The 17488-nt window shown below is 32.5% G+C and overlaps 2 protein-coding genes across 8 annotated transcripts; one reads left to right on the forward strand and one right to left on the reverse strand.

Moving 5' to 3' along the window:
• On the reverse strand, window positions 1–11802 carry LOC109348135 (germinal center kinase 1-like). Of its 6 annotated transcripts, none has more exons than XM_019588386.1 (21): window positions 11516–11802; window positions 10918–11042; window positions 9363–9419; window positions 7137–7164; window positions 6937–7059; window positions 5820–5931; window positions 5637–5674; window positions 5446–5499; window positions 4975–5043; window positions 4727–4843; window positions 4530–4598; window positions 3463–3542; window positions 3046–3177; window positions 2687–2960; window positions 2185–2268; window positions 1929–2093; window positions 1494–1615; window positions 1295–1409; window positions 913–1037; window positions 664–825; window positions 1–285 (listed from the first exon to the last, which is right to left on the reverse strand). In XM_019588386.1, the coding sequence occupies exons 2-21, from the start codon at window positions 11010–11012 to the stop codon at window positions 246–248; spliced, it is 2061 nt and encodes a 686-aa protein (XP_019443931.1). In that variant the 5' UTR covers window positions 11013–11042; window positions 11516–11802; the 3' UTR covers window positions 1–245. The 6 variants fall into 6 exon arrangements, with proteins under 6 accessions (XP_019443931.1, XP_019443927.1, XP_019443928.1 ...); XM_019588382.1 differs by having other exon boundaries at window positions 10918–11059; XM_019588383.1 differs by lacking the exon at window positions 7137–7164 and adding an exon at window positions 8689–8716 and having other exon boundaries at window positions 10918–11059.
• On the forward strand, window positions 14164–17382 carry LOC109348137 (probable protein phosphatase 2C 39). Of its 2 annotated transcripts, XM_019588389.1 has the most exons (6): window positions 14164–14374; window positions 14463–14717; window positions 15737–15982; window positions 16110–16386; window positions 16694–16848; window positions 17004–17382. In XM_019588389.1, exons 2-6 carry the CDS (start codon window positions 14685–14687, stop codon window positions 17139–17141), a joined length of 849 nt encoding a protein of 282 aa, XP_019443934.1. In that variant the 5' UTR covers window positions 14164–14374; window positions 14463–14684; the 3' UTR covers window positions 17142–17382. The 2 variants fall into 2 exon arrangements, with proteins under 2 accessions (XP_019443934.1, XP_019443935.1); XM_019588390.1 differs by lacking the exon at window positions 14463–14717.

Here is a 17488-nt window from a genome sequence, read left to right on the forward strand (position 1 = left end):
TAACATAGGCATTGGTTTTTTCTCACACAATGCAAAGAAACAACAATTAGTAAATACTTATTGATTACAATTTGGATGTAACTAAGAAGACCCTCATTATCTCTGAGACAATATTTATAAAATAATATTGAACACATAATAATAGAAAATAGAAAAAAACATTCCTTACAATGATATGTACATTTTAATCAGAATAAATGCATAAATGAAGAGACAACACACAAAAGGGTAACTTGTAACACTCCTCAAGATGGATTTAGATCCCTTGAGGTTTGGCCTTGCCATCTGAAAAACAAAGAACAAGAGATTACTCACAAGCATATGTTATGTTATATAATGTGACTAAATAGTGTGTCTGAGCAGTTTAATTAAGTGTTTACTCAGCAAGCTTTTTTGGAATAAGCTAAAAAGAGCTTATTTTCATAAGCTTATTATCTGATAAACTTATTGACATAAGCTACAGTTTATAGGAATGTCATAATACACTTCTGAAAATAACTTATTCTCATTAGCCCAAATAGACTCTAAGCTCTCTCAAACATCCAACTTCCCAGAATAATGCTATTTGTTTCATTAGCAAGACCATAATCCTAAAAAGAAAAGCTAGGAAAACTAATTTATAGAATCAAGTTATTTGCAAGGAAAATGGTAAGTTCAATAAACCTTGAGAGAAGAAATCTGGCAAGTGGGCTTAAATTGCTATTTGGATGAAGGTCCTTATTCTGTTGTTTCTTGCGGCTACCGGAGTCTGTATCAGCTGACTTGGTCTTGTTGAATAGTTGGCCTGCAAATTCCTGCAGGTCTTTCAATGAATCTTCCTTTGAACTGCACAGAAGAGAAAGAGAGAGGTAATTTTATTTAAAGTAGTTTCCTTTTGTTGGTTTTTGTGATTAATGTTTATAGAAGGAAAACCTTGCCAACTGTTGAAGCAACTTTCTGACAAGAACATCAGAGGATCTAGGCTTTGTGTTCTCCATGTTTATGAGAGAATTGATAACTGCTTGCACAATTGAGCCTTCTGGATCATCAGCAATAGCCTGTATACATATAAATTTTGATCGAAAAGTTAGTCGTGCTAGTAGTGTGTCATACTCAATGTCATTTACAAGGATATTAATGCTTTTTCTTTTTTTGCAACATGTAGACCAATAATTTAGAACAGAATCCAAAAGCAAAAGTGAAAGTTCCAATGTAAGATGCTATATTTGGCAGTTCAGAAAGAGATGAAGTCGAAACAAAATGTTTACTCTACCATACTGCTAAGAATAAGATTAAAATCTATATGTAGGTTCACCTCTTTTAGTGAAGGAATAAGCAAAGCTGATAACGGCACAGAGGACGACATTATTTTTGCACTTTCTTCATCACCACTAGAATAATGCGATCTTGACATGCCCTTTTGTGATGATCTGAAAAAAGTATTCATCGAGAATTTATAATCACATCTTTATTTCAGAACAGATAAATTACCAGTGTCATTGGTATGGAGGTACCTCGAAGAACCAGAGCTGCTTGTCATTTCTCTCTTGCTTTCTTGTTGATTGTTAATTTTCCCCATTGCAAGTCTCTCACGAGCATTGCCTTTCCTTAGTCCTCCTTGGATAGCAGCCTTTGCCTACAGAGATAAACAGACAAGAATATGTTGTTTATAAGCAATATTAATCCGACAAAGCAAACATGTCAGAGTCTCCTGTAGCAAAAATATAAATTATCACAGCAAAAAATGGTGATTTTTTGTACAAGAAGTGCTTAAGATGTGTTTTAAGAAACATATATACCCTACATGTATGGTAACCTGAAAATATATAACATGAGAAAACAATAAAGTGTAATAATGTTTCTTCCTCAAATAAATTAACAACATCGTGGAACCAAACCTAAAACACAAGAAACAAGGGGGTAATAACACACAAGTGAAATTCACAGACCTCGGCAAGATTTGCAGCACTGTCTTCCCATGAGCTATTTGAATTTCTCTCATGAAGTCCCAGTCGGGAACTTGTCTCTGAAGAACCAGAATAGTCACGCTGGTTACGCAAAACAACAGTTCCACTGGTAGAAGTATCTTCAAAAGAAGCATGGCTGCTGCTAGACTACATTGCATTCAAAATCGTATTAGTGACACACAGAACAGCAATAGGAGCTAATCGATTTCTTATCAAAGTAACTCAGTTTGAATAATACCTGGGATGAGTGGTCAAGAGACCCTGACGGCCTTGATCCTTTTGGAGATCGAATAACAACAGTTCCTGATCCAGACAATTCATCCTGCACATTTAAGGTTCCAAAGGATCAAAGCATGTCAAAGATTATTAAAATGAAACTTCACTGAATTCATACGGATATCATATTACTTCATGATTACACAATTCTGATACATAACATTTGACAAGGTGAATTCTCAATAACTAATCCACCAGACATTTTAAGTGTTGTTTTGTCTCTGCTAAATGGGTAGCAAGATAGGATTGAGAGAGAATATTACATCAGTTTAAGCTCAAAGTATCTAAAAGACTAAAACTCAACAGGTAATAATTTAGAGTTAAGCATTAATCATATATCCAACATTTTACAAACTACCAAAATGACCCAAAGATTCTCCCTGTGGAGAAATGGCTGCTCAATAGATCATTCAGCTTAAGTTATGTTCTTTAACAAACACAGACACATAGTAAGAATTCATTACATCTTCAAGATTAGCCAGATGCTCATCATGGTAGGAAACTCTAGGATCTTTTCCAAAGGAACTTTCAAGTGATTCGTTAAGTGCACTTCTATTGGCTGAACCCTCTTGATAGCCACTCTCTGGAGCTTTTCTTTGGATAAGCTGATTATGTGAAACTTCAGGTTTCTTATCTCTAAATTGAGGTGGCCGTGAAACACTACGAAAGGTTCCAGTACCCTGTGATGCGCCAATGCTGAAGTCCCATCCAGAATTTCTCATGGTTTTACCCTGATCACTGCAAATTAGAAACTGTTCATAAAAATTCAATTTCAATATGTAAAATTGAGAACAGTAACAGTTAACAAATAGTTATAACCTACCTGGGTCGATTAGTTTGTTCGCCTTTTGAATCTCTTGCAACCTTCATAGTATCAGATGCCTCCCCCATCCCTCTCTGTCCATTTTTAGGTGTCTCCTGATCCTCCTCCCTTATTTGGTATTTAGGACGCTCCCTATCATGAAACCACAAGGCATGGTGGTGTCAACCACAAGTTGGGGAATAGTATTCGTAATTTTCAATTTCCAGGTCATGAAAAACATGCTAAAAATACACAGCAAAAGGGTTTGAAAAGTTAATCATGAAAACTCATTTTTTCTTTTTTTCTAAGATATTGACTGGAGAAAAAATAAAAGAAACCAAGAGCAGTGGTTTACTTCTTTTAACAATAATAGCCAAAAGCAAAGGTAGGTAGAAATACGTAATAAAGTATAGCACATTCTTTAGCCATAATTCACACCTTATTCTTTCAGAAAGCTTTGGACTCTCCCTAGCATTCCGAATGAAGCGGTGTTTGAGAAGTTCCTTAGCACTTGGCCTCTGGAATTGAAAAATGGGAAAAGTTAAGAGACTGAGAAAATATCTTCACCAGTTCCACTTCAATCCTAGTCTGAAAAAGCATCTTATTGGGCTAGAGTAAGTTGACAACTCCCACACAAAGTTATTTAGATTCAAGTCAAATATTTTAATAGATATATCTTATGTATCTTATCACCTCCATCCACCCCGGGGAAAAAGTTATAGGCAAGCAAACTAAGCATGATAAAACAAAAGGGCCTTTTTCAGGTTGTTCTCATACAATCCCTAAAGTGATCATTTTACTTGAATTAAAGCTTAAAACAAAACCTTAATCCTGTTCATTAACAATATATAAGAACTGCGCGTATGCCCAAGGGAAAGAAACAATAACAACCAAACCTTAATCCTACTATTGGGGTCGGCTATATGGGCCAAAAGATACCATAATGCTTTATCATTAATCATGTTCGTTGATAAAACTTTGATCTGTAAATCTTTCCTAATTATCACACCTATAGTTTTTTCTTGGCATTTTTCCTCTAGAAGTTGGACTAATCTCCATTTGGTCCATTCTCCTTACCGGGACATCTAACGGTCTCCTCCACACATGTCCAAACCACCTAAGTCATGATTTTACCATCTTTTCTACAATAGGAGCTACTCCAACTTTTACCCTAATGCATTTATTTCTAATCTTATCTTGTTTAGTGTGTCCACTTATCTAATGCAACATTCTCATCTCTACTACATGAAGTTTATTCTCTTGCTGGCATTATGCTGCCCATCATTCAGTCTCAGTTAACATTCCACATCTTATAGCTATGCGGTAAAACCTTCCCTTGAGCTTGAATGACAACTTTCTATCACATGTGACACTTGAAGCACTATCATTTCATCTAGCCTGCTTGAATCCTATGGTTTACGTTTCCGTCAATTTTCCCAAGAGAAAGAAAGAAAGTGAAAAAGGAAAATGAAAAAATAGAGTACTAGGAACACATAGACACTTGCCTCAGCAGGAACCTTCTTCAAACACAACGAGACAAATTCTTTCAAGGGACGAGAAAAATGCTCATCTAGCTGCAAAAAATTACATTAGATGTCAACTATTTTATACTGGAAAATATAGCATCTCCATCTTGGAAGCTTTATCGACTCAACAATTCAAAACTTGAAAGATGGATTGCTCTGATATTAAAGAACGCAACCTGCGGAGGATTCTCTCGAGGTATGATGAAAAGCACTCTCATAGGGTGGAGATCAGCAAGTGGAGGCTCCCCTTTAGCCATCTCAATGACAGTGATCCCTAGAGACCAGATATCTGCCTGTGTAAAAAGAATACCTCAATGATGATTCTGATGGTCCAAAAGAAAATAATAGGGAAGTAGAGCACACAGACAAAAAATAAAGATGAACTATGAAGAAAAAAATATGTGTAGAATAACTATAGAATAACCTTCTCATTATATCCATCTGAGTTTTGAATAACTTCGGGTGCCATCCAGAATGGTGTTCCTACAAATGTCTGTTACCAAATAAATTAGCATATTCAGTCAAAGATGAAGTGTAACAATTTACAAGTACAAATGACTTTTTTTAATAACAACATTATATGCAGGAATTTGGTAATGAAAGAAAAATGCAGAGCTCTATACATGAAAACCAACAATTTGAAACTCAGTTGGTCAGATCAAATCAAGGTATACTATTTTTCATTCTATGATTTCTTTAAATTTAGGGAGACTATAAACTGATTTGATTGACCAGTTAAAGAAACAAAAAATTGAGTTATCAAAAGGACAGTAATGGAACAAATTATAAAATCACAGAAATCAGTTTTAATCTAAATGTAATAAAAATAGCATTATCTCAACAATCCATCCATTTCAAAGTGATCAAGGATTTAACATCAATGAAATATATTTACCTTTCTCCTTGATATAGTCCTTGTTAGCTGTGCAGAAACACCAAAATCTGCAACCTGGTGTCATTAAGAAAGTCACTTGTAAAATGCATGGATGTCCACATCTTACATTATTAAGTCTATCATTTTTCCAGTAAGGTGTATTCCAAAATACACATATTAGAAATTATAACCAAATATAGAATGAGATATACCTTTACATCACCATTCTCAGTCAATAATATGTTTGCAGCTGCAAAATTGATATGTAAATTGCTGTCAATATAAAGCTAATGTAAATAAAAAATGAAATCCAATGACTACAAGTTTAATATACACGAAGGAAAAGCAGCTTCAAAGTACTGCAAAAACAATGGAGAGGGGGTGTCTGCTAATACCTTTAATGTCTCTATGAATTTTCCCTTCAGCATGTAAGTAATCAATGGCATGCAGCAAATCACGCAGAATGCAAGCAATTGACATTTCATCAAGTGGAGGACCAGATTGGAGCTACAGAGTAATAAAACCGGCATTAACAGCACATGATATACCATATAGCCATATTGGAAATTAGAGTAAAGAGATATGAGCCTAGGGTTTTTTTATGGGTTTTTAATGAAATAAAATATGATAACAGGGGAGGTATGGAGGAGGATAAGAAATCCTCTTAGATCAATATCAGATATACATAAGAAAACAATTCATAAGCCTTCACCTAAAACAAGTTAAGTTTTTGGAAGAGTTTATATGACATGGTATTATATGACCAAGCAAATGATATAGAGGTTGATCCCTGTAACCTTTATTATTAAAATAAAAATTTGAGTTTCAGCACATGATAGGCAGGCCAGTTCAATGTTCATGCCTAAAGGGCTCTTGCGTGAGGGGCATGTTGGGAATACAACAACAACCAAACCTTAGTCCCACCATGGATCCAACAACATCATAATGATCTATCATAAATCATGTCTGTTGACAAAACATTGATCTCTAAATCATGAGCATTCTCCTTATAGCTTAAGCTTTCGGAAAAGTTGGTACAACAGAAATAAAAATAGCAAAAGAGACCAAAGGTATGCGGAAAATGTTAAGAAGCATGTAATGGCGGAGAAACTAAATCATCCAACATCAACTACAAGTCCTATAACTGACAGTGAGAGAGCTACAAAAATGTAAACGTATATGGCACCGTAGTAAAGGAATTTTTGGTAAAAACATCAAAACTTCAATGAAATATGCAAAAGGAACATTATAACCCAATTCAAGGCATATAATTTCTTTACTCGATTGGTGTCTACATAAGATAGGATAGCATAAATCTTTGTTATCATTTCTATGTCTTATGAATTCCTTTTTTTATCCAATAAATAAAAAAAAAATAACAGTTTAAGAATACATGACATAGTTTAAGGATAAGCTGAGGAAGTATCACTAATAGAAGCCAAATATTTTGGGAAAATCAACTCCAACTTTCATGCACTGGACACATAGAAGCAAGTAAGCAGAGTAACCTACTAGATCCGCAACAGAGCCACCAGCCATGTATTCCATTATTATCCAAAGTTTAGTTTGATTGAGGTAGGAACCATAATACTCAGTAATGTATTGAGATCGACATTGTGAAAGAACAGAAATTTCCTGAAAAAATTAAATTGATGGAGATTTAATCATTTGGGTATGCAAATTTGAAGTACAAGTGACCTATCACAGTATACCTTTTGAATATCATCAATTTCATCCTCACTGCAAAGGGACAAAAATAAAGGGAAAAATTAGGTAGTAAGAAAGAACTGAGTGCAACAAAAAAAATAGTCATGATGTTAACAAGAACCACAACATTTCTCAAACTTGAATATTCTATATGTAACTTCATCACAGTGCAAAAAATATGAAATGTATCTCATAGACAAGTTAAGAGACTTCTAAGTTCCATTAATAATGTTTAACTTTCTAATGGAGAACAATAAAGTCAATGGATATGGAAGAAAAAAATTGTTATTACATCACAGTACCTAATAATAAGGATGCCAATTACTCACCATAAATATTGGTCCCTATTGATAAAATAACTGTAGATATTAGATACTTTTCTTATACAATACGCACTGCAGGAAGTCGTCAGGGACATAAGCTCACCAATTTCCTATGGGTTTCCATAATTTTATTTCTTCTAGTCTCCATAATCATGTTCCTTCTAGTTTACATAATCATATTCCTTCAAGTTTCCATGGAAGAATCTAGACAGACAATCCTTGATAATTTAATGAAGGATGCTTTTCAATGTATTTTCAGGCTTCCATTACTATAAAATTAGTTAGTGTCCCTAACATGGCCACTACTGCAATTCCTCAAGTTAGAACGTTCTTTAAAAGAGTAAAGGGGGACGTACGATTCTTCTAAATCAATCACTTTGATAGCGACTTCTCTGTTGAGCTCCTTGTCAAACCTGGAAATAACATAATGCAATGTAATTAACATACAACTCATTGTACATGTCTAACTTAAGGCTAGTTAATAAAATATGTTTGGTAAAAATAACTTAAGGCTAGTTAATAAACACGGAAATAATTTTCTGGAAGTTCCTCCGATGTATTCTTTTTTTGTTCGAAAGAATTATATAAAAAATGCCACAAACTTGCTAATAAAGGTAGATATGGTAAAATTTTATTCTCAAAGATATGGTAACTAAATAGCAACTTAAATAACTACTTAGGTTTTGATAAGAACTTGACAAATCTCTGATTTCAACTACATTGCTAATGCCCATAGAACATCAGCACAAAGCACAAGTATGCTTGGCTACCAATATCTGCCAATTAGATAGCTCTCCAAAGGAGCAACATATAAGCTATAGAATTATATGCAAACATAAAGCCACCCTCTATTGCAAAGAGTCACGGTAAATACCAGAGTTCCAAAAGCAATCAACAATCAAATATATTGTGATTGAAAAATTTAGTATTATAAGGCTATACTCTTTTGGTCCTTTAACTTATCTGTAGGATTCAATTTGGTCCTAGAACAAAATAAAATGTCAACTTAGTCCTCTATCTCTCTAATGTTTGTCAATTTCACCATTTCGTCAATTTACACCAAAATATACCAAATCTTGTTGGTAATTCCATGTCTGCCACTGAATCTGCTTATCTTCCCTCTTTCCTTGTCAATTCCTCTCTCTCCTTTCCTCTTCTCATATTTGTTAAATTGATGGAGATTTAATCATTTGGGTATGCAAATTTGAAGTACAAGTGACCTATCACAGTATACCTTTTGAATATCATCAATTTCATCCTCACTGCAAAGGGACAAAAATAAAGGGAAAAATTAGGTAGTAAGAAAGAACTGAGTGCAACAAAAAAAATAGTCATGATGTTAACAAGAACCACAACATTTCTCAAACTTGAATATTCTATATGTAACTTCATCACAGTGCAAAAAATATGAAATGTATCTCATAGACAAGTTAAGAGACTTCTAAGTTCCATTAATAATGTTTAACTTTCTAATGGAGAACAATAAAGTCAATGGATATGGAAGAAAAAAATTGTTATTACATCACAGTACCTAATAATAAGGATGCCAATTACTCACCATAAATATTGGTCCCTATTGATAAAATAACTGTAGATATTAGATACTTTTCTTATACAATACGCACTGCAGGAAGTCGTCAGGGACATAAGCTCACCAATTTCCTATGGGTTTCCATAATTTTATTTCTTCTAGTCTCCATAATCATGTTCCTTCTAGTTTACATAATCATATTCCTTCAAGTTTCCATGGAAGAATCTAGACAGACAATCCTTGATAATTTAATGAAGGATGCTTTTCAATGTATTTTCAGGCTTCCATTACTATAAAATTAGTTAGTGTCCCTAACATGGCCACTACTGCAATTCCTCAAGTTAGAACGTTCTTTAAAAGAGTAAAGGGGGACGTACGATTCTTCTAAATCAATCACTTTGATAGCGACTTCTCTGTTGAGCTCCTTGTCAAACCTGGAAATAACATAATGCAATGTAATTAACATACAACTCATTGTACATGTCTAACTTAAGGCTAGTTAATAAAATATGTTTGGTAAAAATAACTTAAGGCTAGTTAATAAACACGGAAATAATTTTCTGGAAGTTCCTCCGATGTATTCTTTTTTTGTTCGAAAGAATTATATAAAAAATGCCACAAACTTGCTAATAAAGGTAGATATGGTAAAATTTTATTCTCAAAGATATGGTAACTAAATAGCAACTTAAATAACTACTTAGGTTTTGATAAGAACTTGACAAATCTCTGATTTCAACTACATTGCTAATGCCCATAGAACATCAGCACAAAGCACAAGTATGCTTGGCTACCAATATCTGCCAATTAGATAGCTCTCCAAAGGAGCAACATATAAGCTATAGAATTATATGCAAACATAAAGCCACCCTCTATTGCAAAGAGTCACGGTAAATACCAGAGTTCCAAAAGCAATCAACAATCAAATATATTGTGATTGAAAAATTTAGTATTATAAGGCTATACTCTTTTGGTCCTTTAACTTATCTGTAGGATTCAATTTGGTCCTAGAACAAAATAAAATGTCAACTTAGTCCTCTATCTCTCTAATGTTTGTCAATTTCACCATTTCGTCAATTTACACCAAAATATACCAAATCTTGTTGGTAATTCCATGTCTGCCACTGAATCTGCTTATCTTCCCTCTTTCCTTGTCAATTCCTCTCTCTCCTTTCCTCTTCTCATATTTGTCCTCATCAATCAAGAATTCAAATTGAACCCAAAAGAAATCTGACCATTATCTTCAGGTGAGAAAATGCAAATTGTAACAGTGGAAAAGGAATCTAACGAATTTGACATATTCTGGTCAAATTAACCTTGTTATGGAGAAGTGGGCAATTGACAAACATTAGAAAGATAGAGAATTAAATTGGCACTTTATTTTGATTGAAGACCATATTGAAACCTAGAATAAGATAAAAGACCAAAAGAGTATTTTTATGCATTAAAATACTTAATAAAAATACAAAGAAAATGTCAATCAGTTCAATCTGTATGCGTAACTTTCTAAATTCTGTAAAGAAAGAATTCAAACTAATCCTCAACAAGCTATCACCATATACATTCTTTTATTTCATTAATACCTTTCTTTTAACTTTTAAGTTTATATTATTGTTCAAAAGTTCCATCCAATACTTTTTATACTAACATTTATATTTAGATCTCATCCACTAAAGGCTCTTAATCACACTAGCATCAAATTGCAGAGTTCATAGATTGACGTATCATATCAGCATAAAATGAAATTTCGAAGAACAAATATACAATTTTCATTAAAAACTAACTATCAATATTCCACCTGCAGAAGCAACAGGATGGAAAGTCTTACACTAAGAATTATTCACTATCCACTTGAATAAGCCATGTGCACATAGAAGTATAACACTATTACTTAGATTTGTACTCAAACATGATAATGGTGCAAAAAAACAATACCCTTTGTAGACATCACCGAATGATCCCTGCCCAATAAGCTCCAATGAACTGAACCTTGACCCTGTTGCCTCGACCAGACCCGCTAAATCAGCCATTCTCAAGAGCAACACTCAGAGTCGCATACACTGGCTAAAGCCAATCACTGAAACATCAAATAGAAGATGCATGGTCAAATTCACACATCTTCAATTCCATCACAAATTCTAAAAAACCCACCGTCCAAAATCAAGGCAAATTAATGACAAGTTTCAAAACAGCTTTGTAACTAACGAATTAACCAAAATTAATAAACTTCTTACATAATTGCATAACCCCAAATTTGCCACGTCTCAATCTCTTGAGAAAAAAACTACAAAATCAAATTTTATTATGATGCCAAGTTCCAATGCTAAGTTTCTAAACAGTGTTTTTAAGCAAAAATAATCTAAATAAATAAACTTTTACATAGTAGCACAACCCCATTTCTGCTACAACTCAAATTCTGATGAAAATAACTAAAGAATCAATTTTTTTACAAAAATAATAATAAATCAATACAAATATATATAAAAAAGTTACAATGCAGTGAAATTAATTGTTGGGTGCAAAAATTGTGTACCCAACAAAATGGAATGCGCAATGATACTTAGATTCTGGCAGCGAGAGAAATCGAAACGGCAAGAGCGACGTCGTTTTGGGAAATTGAGAGAGACGTGAATCTGTGTGGTGTTTTGAAAGATTGAAACAGAGTCGTGTGAATTGGATTGAGAAGTTTTAGGTTTGTGGCATAGATCTTCTTCTGAGTGTGTTTGTGTGGGACCCAACAAATAAGGTACACTTGGGACTGTTTCTTCAGAGAGCCTTTTGGATTTTGGGAACTTCTTCAATTGATCGAACATCAACTCTCTTTGTTTAAGGTTGTATTTACTTACCTTTATTCATAAATCATAATATATAAAACTCTTATAATAGAATAGACATATACACCAAATAATCCAAATAAATTGTGGATAATGAAATAGTGGTATATGTATATAAATTTTTACAACTAAATTAAAGTATATACATTTTAAACTCCTCTTATAATACTATGATATACCTTTTCTATTAATTTAATTTAATTAAAATCAAAATTAGTGTAGGTGGATGACAATCAGTCACTGAGTTTGAGTATTATTTTTTTATCCTAACCTGTATGAATATCTACTGAGCTAAAAAAAAAAACTTGTATGAATATTTATTGGGTTTGCTACTCCAAGAATATGTGAATCGAAAAAATTCAAAAAATATTAAACATAAAAATAATTTAACTGCTTATCTCTTTCTTTTTCTTATATGATATTTTTAGGTAATTTAAAAAGAAAATATAATTTAAAATATAGATTAAATATAATTTGTTTTACTCAAACAAACAAAGTCATTATTTTAATATTATGATGAAAATTTGTTTAGTATGAACTATTAATCAACATAATATTTATTACATTATTTTTATGAATTAAGAATATAATTTTAATACTTAATAAGATAACATCGTAATAGTAAATTTATTTAGCACTATTTGTTTAATCAGTATAACTTTATATCATAATTATGTAATTATCAATTAATAACGTAACATTCTAGTTTAACAATATAATATTACAGTTAAGAATTAGCATTATATTATAATATAGTATAATATTTATTTACTGACAATATAAAAATTTATATATGATTATTTTTTTGAAGAAGTATTAATAATTAAATATGAATACTGAATGATACAATACACTGTTAATATATATCTTTTCAAATTAGGGATAATGTTATCCACTCTTACCTCAATATATCCCCTTAAGCAAGAACCCGGGTTCGAGTCTTGTGGATGGAAAAAATGTCCGTTAGGAGAGTTAGCCCTACGTACCTGTGGATGTGCCCGACTCGAACAAGATTACCTCCAGTGCGAGAATACAAAAAAATATGCCACCATATCTACCACCTTATATTTATCCTCTATTGTCACCTTGTTGACCAAGCATATAAGGTGATACTGGTTTTGAAAATGTCGGGGATGATAAGGTTAGAAAATGTTAACTAGTGTTGTTTTAATATTCAAAAAATAACCAAAGTTGAAAATAGTTGTATGTTCAAAGAATGACAAATGATTAATATAATTTGAGAAACCATAAGTCCCAACTTTGATTATTCTTTCCTAATTGGAATTTTATTTTGGTTTTTACTGGGCTATTATGTAAATGTAGTGCTCCAGAAGAAGAGTCACAAAAAATTTGATCCCATACGTTACAAATAAAGTTCCTTTACAGAATTACAGTCTATCTTCATCATGGCCAATATTAGGTAATTTAAATTTTTATTTACTAACAACTTCTAAATTAGTATTTTTCTCCCATAAAATTCAGGAATCTAATGTATATACACTGTTAATGTAAAAACGTGTATATACCATTTATTTATATTTTTTTGAAGAGTTAATAATAATTAAATATGAATGTTAAATAATTTAATAATAATTAAATATGAATGTTAAATAATTTAATAATAATATATAAAAATCATATATTCTCACTACATTCATTTGTCCTCATAATTCATATAGATAAGTATTAATATAATAATATCTTCCATTTGGTTTTGGTGTAAAAGGAAGCAAGTGAGAAGGCCAACTTGGTACATTATATTGATTATTTATTTATTTGACATTTGTATTCTTTTTAAAATCAACTTTAGATTACAAATTGACAGAATTAAGTTGCATTGAAAAAATGAAACTATGAAATGTGATTTACATTGAAATAGTGTTATCTATGAAGGATCAAAGACATGACAGGATTTATGAGTTTGATGGCATATAGAGAATATTGTAATATATATCTACTGTCAATATAAAAATTAAATATAATTAGTATATTATCTAATATTCATTCGTCTTATTTTTTTGAAAAGTCAATAATAAATAAAAATGAATGACAAATAATAAACTGACAGTATACAAAATTTTTATATTGTGAGTATATACATTTTTTCTCTATATATATATATATATTATTATTATCTCATGGGGATGGATTAGTTACTTACCACACCTATAGGATGAAATTATACCTTAGTTATATAAAAAATAAAAGAATATAAAAAAATATAAAAAATCTCTTGTAGTGCATACTTTTTTGTTTGTCTCTTCTAAATATAATTATCTTTACTGCAACATTCCCATAAATTGTTAAATGAAAAAAAGCAGATACTGTGTTAACAAATCACCACAGATATACTACATGTTAAAGAAGGTGGACTTGTCCTTTTCACACTTAGAAAGAATCTTAGTCAACTCCATTATTATTTCCACCCTCATCAACATAGTGCAAACTTCAGATATATCCACTCAAATTTCTCTTTTCTTTGCCTTGTTTCCTTCCTCTATTTTCCTCAACAATACTCATCAGCTATGATTGCCAGAGAAATTCTCAATAAAATGAAGGTATTATTACTATATGCCATAACCTTTTGTTATTGTTTGAGACTTAGTTGATTGGTTGAATCATATTTTTTCTTTGCTTTGCATGCAGTGATTGAGAAATGCTATAGATCTTCATCAATTCAGTTCATTGGGTTGCTTATTTGCTCAATTGGATAACTTTTCTTATATGCTTTTATGGTTCTCATTGTATTAATTCATGCACTCATATATGTGAATGTTCTTCTATTATTGACTTTGGTTAGTCTTCCTTTAATTTCTGAATGACTATAAAGTTGGAATCTTTCAACTGGCTCAGATCAGCAGGGAAAATATGCCAATAAAGTTTATGCATCTTTGTTTCTTGGTAATCATAAACATACCAGATTATGTCAAATACTTCAATTGTTTTTTAATATCTATCTATGTGAATTGTGAAGAGTGGTGATTTCTTCAAGAACTAATCAGCTTCTCTATCTCTTGGCATTTGGCACCATTTGTTTCATTATACTTTCATTGATCATAATTTGCATCATCCCTACTATGTATGTAGGCTTCTCTGATATAACAAAATTTACAAAACAAAGATATTACAATATTTCTTAGGGCCTGTTTGCGAGTTGGTTTTTGGAGGGCAGTGCAGGGAAAGAAAAGGTCCGGAAGTCATGAAATATACTTGCGAAATGGTTCTGAAGCCTTTCATTTCCTTCCCCTCCAGAACTCAACTCGCGAATAGACTTGGCTTGTGTTACTTAAGCATATAATCATGATCCACCTATTCCTTGGCATTAATGTGAGATTGTTGGCTTTTCTTCAAATAATTTTCCAAAGCTGATGTGATATATAGTACTTTGTACCAGCAAAGTTGCAAAAGCTGTTACTTTGTAATTGAAACATAACACATTGCCTTGTAATTTTTACTTTGTAATGAACAACTAAGCTGTTAGAAATAACAAATTGATTGTTTAAAGAAGAGGGTGAGAAAGCTACTGATCAGAAAATATCACTTTCCACTTGGGAAACAACCTTCAGAAACAAATGCAACCTATTATATGTTATAGGCTTTCAGTTTTTTGAGCTTGGTCTGCCATTTTTGTAAAAATATAAAAATGCGACTTTCCTCGAAAATCCAAGTATATGAGATGCTTTTCTTTATTTTTGAGTTCCTTGAAGAATTAACCAAGTCTTAGAAGTTAGCAATCATGCAAAGATTTAGTCAATTCAACTTGGTTATATAAATTTCATATGCACGTGGAGAAGATGGTAGCTTGTCATGCTTTTGTTTGCATATTCTATTGTCCTTATTGCGATGTTTTCGTTACCATTATTTCCGCATATTTTAGTCATTGTTGAGACATTCAGTTGATATGTTCATGTTGGTTGCAGGAAAAAGTGTTGGGTTCATCAGATTGTGATTCAGGGAAAGGAAAGAGCAAGATGTCCAAGAACATAACTCATGGCTTTTACTTGGTAAAGGGAAGATCATATCATCCCATGGAGGACTATGTTGTTGCTCAATTTAAGAAAGTTGAAAACAATGAATTAGGTTTGTTTGCGATATTCGATGGCCATGCAGGTCACAACATTCCTAATTACTTGCGGTCTCATTTGTTCGATAATATCTTAAACGAGGTAACACATGGTCATCGCCTTTTCTAGTTAGTACTTAATATGCGAGCTTCTTTCCGTGAATAATGAACTAAAGAGAAGTTTTCAGCTTCTTGTTTTCCCACTAATAATACCTTTTCCCCCCATGTAGCCGGACTTCTGGAAAGAACCTACAGATGCTATCAAAAGAGCATATGATGTAACTGATTCCACAATTTTAGAGAAATCGGGTGAATTGGGTAGAGGCGGTTCAACTGCAGTTACAGCAATTTTGATCAATGGTCAGAAGTTAGTAGTAGCCAATATCGGAGACTCTCGTGCCGTTTTATGCAAGAATGGTGTGGCCAAACAAATATCAGTAGATCATGAGCCAATCACAGAAAGTGAGGATATAAAGAATAGGGGTGGTTTTGTATCAAGGTTTCCAGGTATGACATATTTTTAAGAGTAAACCTTTGCTTAGTACTCCAAATAATGTAAGTATTATCACTTTAGTCCAATTAAATTGTTTCTTAAAAGTGAAGACAAAAATGGTGTCTATTGTTTCTTAAAATGGTGTATATTGTTTTTCCTTGATCTTATATAATGTTGCACGGTTAGGGGATTTTAGCTCAGTGAACTCACGATTCTTTATGCTTTTGTAATCTAGTTGAGTTGATTACTCTAAAAAAGTTCACTTAGAACATGATAGACTTTGTTTGAGTGCCAAGGATACAACTTTTGTCGTAAATTCAGGGGATGTTCCACGAGTTGACGGGAGACTAGCAGTTTCGAGGGCATTCGGTGACAAAAGCTTGAAGAAACACTTGAGCTCAGAACCATATGTGACAGTGGAGATGATACATGATGATGCAGAGTTTATTATATTGGCCAGTGATGGATTGTGGAAGGTCAGATTTTTGATAAATGAATCATAGAAATCTTATATGAACTACCATTCTGCTTTTTATGAAACAAATTTTGCTTTGTTGAAATTATGTAGAACTTGTTGAGAAATTTGTCCAATTAACATGTTCAAATAATCTGTATACTCAATTTTTTCCAGGTAATGTCAAATCAAGAAGCCGTTGATACTATCAGAGATTTAAAGGATGCTCGGTCTTCAGCGAAGCACCTTACAGAAGAAGCACTCGATAGGAAAAGCACGGATGACATATCTTGCATTGTTGTGAAATTTCAATGATCACACGAATTGCGAAGTATAACAGAACTGGTCCCGAAATTCGCAAGTGTAACATATGCCATATTTTATAAACAAAGCTTGATAGTAAACTAGTCATCAGGTGGTGTTCTTATGTTGAGCCTTTCATGCAAATCAACAATGTGAGAAATATGTGTTTTCTGATTGTATAGACCAAATGCAGTGTAATCTGTTTTGTGTATGCAAGGGAAGTTTGATCAGTGTCAAAGATGTTGAAAATCCATTTACAGATTACTCTCTAGGACTTTAAGATTTTAGATTAAGTAATCTCCACTTGTGTGGCCTCAAAGAGTGGCTGGTAGTGTAATCATACAGTAACAATGACTACC

This window comes from Lupinus angustifolius, chromosome LG05, assembly GCF_001865875.1.
Source record: "Lupinus angustifolius cultivar Tanjil chromosome LG05, LupAngTanjil_v1.0, whole genome shotgun sequence".
Taxonomy (NCBI): domain Eukaryota; kingdom Viridiplantae; phylum Streptophyta; class Magnoliopsida; order Fabales; family Fabaceae; genus Lupinus; species Lupinus angustifolius.

Coding starts and splice junctions, on each gene's coding strand:
- LOC109348135 (XM_019588386.1), bottom strand. CDS start 11,012: ATGGCTGATTTAGCGGGTCTGGTCGAGGCAACAGGGTCAAGGTTCAGT. Junction 5,675..5,819: donor AATTCATAGAGACATTAAAG/GTATTAGCAGAC, acceptor TCAATTTTGCAG/CTGCAAACATATTATTGACT. Junction 826..912: donor TTGCTTCAACAGTTGGCAAG/GTTTTCCTTCTA, acceptor TCTTCTGTGCAG/TTCAAAGGAAGATTCATTGA.
- LOC109348137 (XM_019588389.1), top strand. CDS start 14,685: ATGCCAATAAAGTTTATGCATCTTTGTTTCTTG. Junction 14,718..15,736: donor TTATGCATCTTTGTTTCTTG/GTAATCATAAAC, acceptor TGTTGGTTGCAG/GAAAAAGTGTTGGGTTCATC. Junction 16,387..16,693: donor TTTTGTATCAAGGTTTCCAG/GTATGACATATT, acceptor TCGTAAATTCAG/GGGATGTTCCACGAGTTGAC.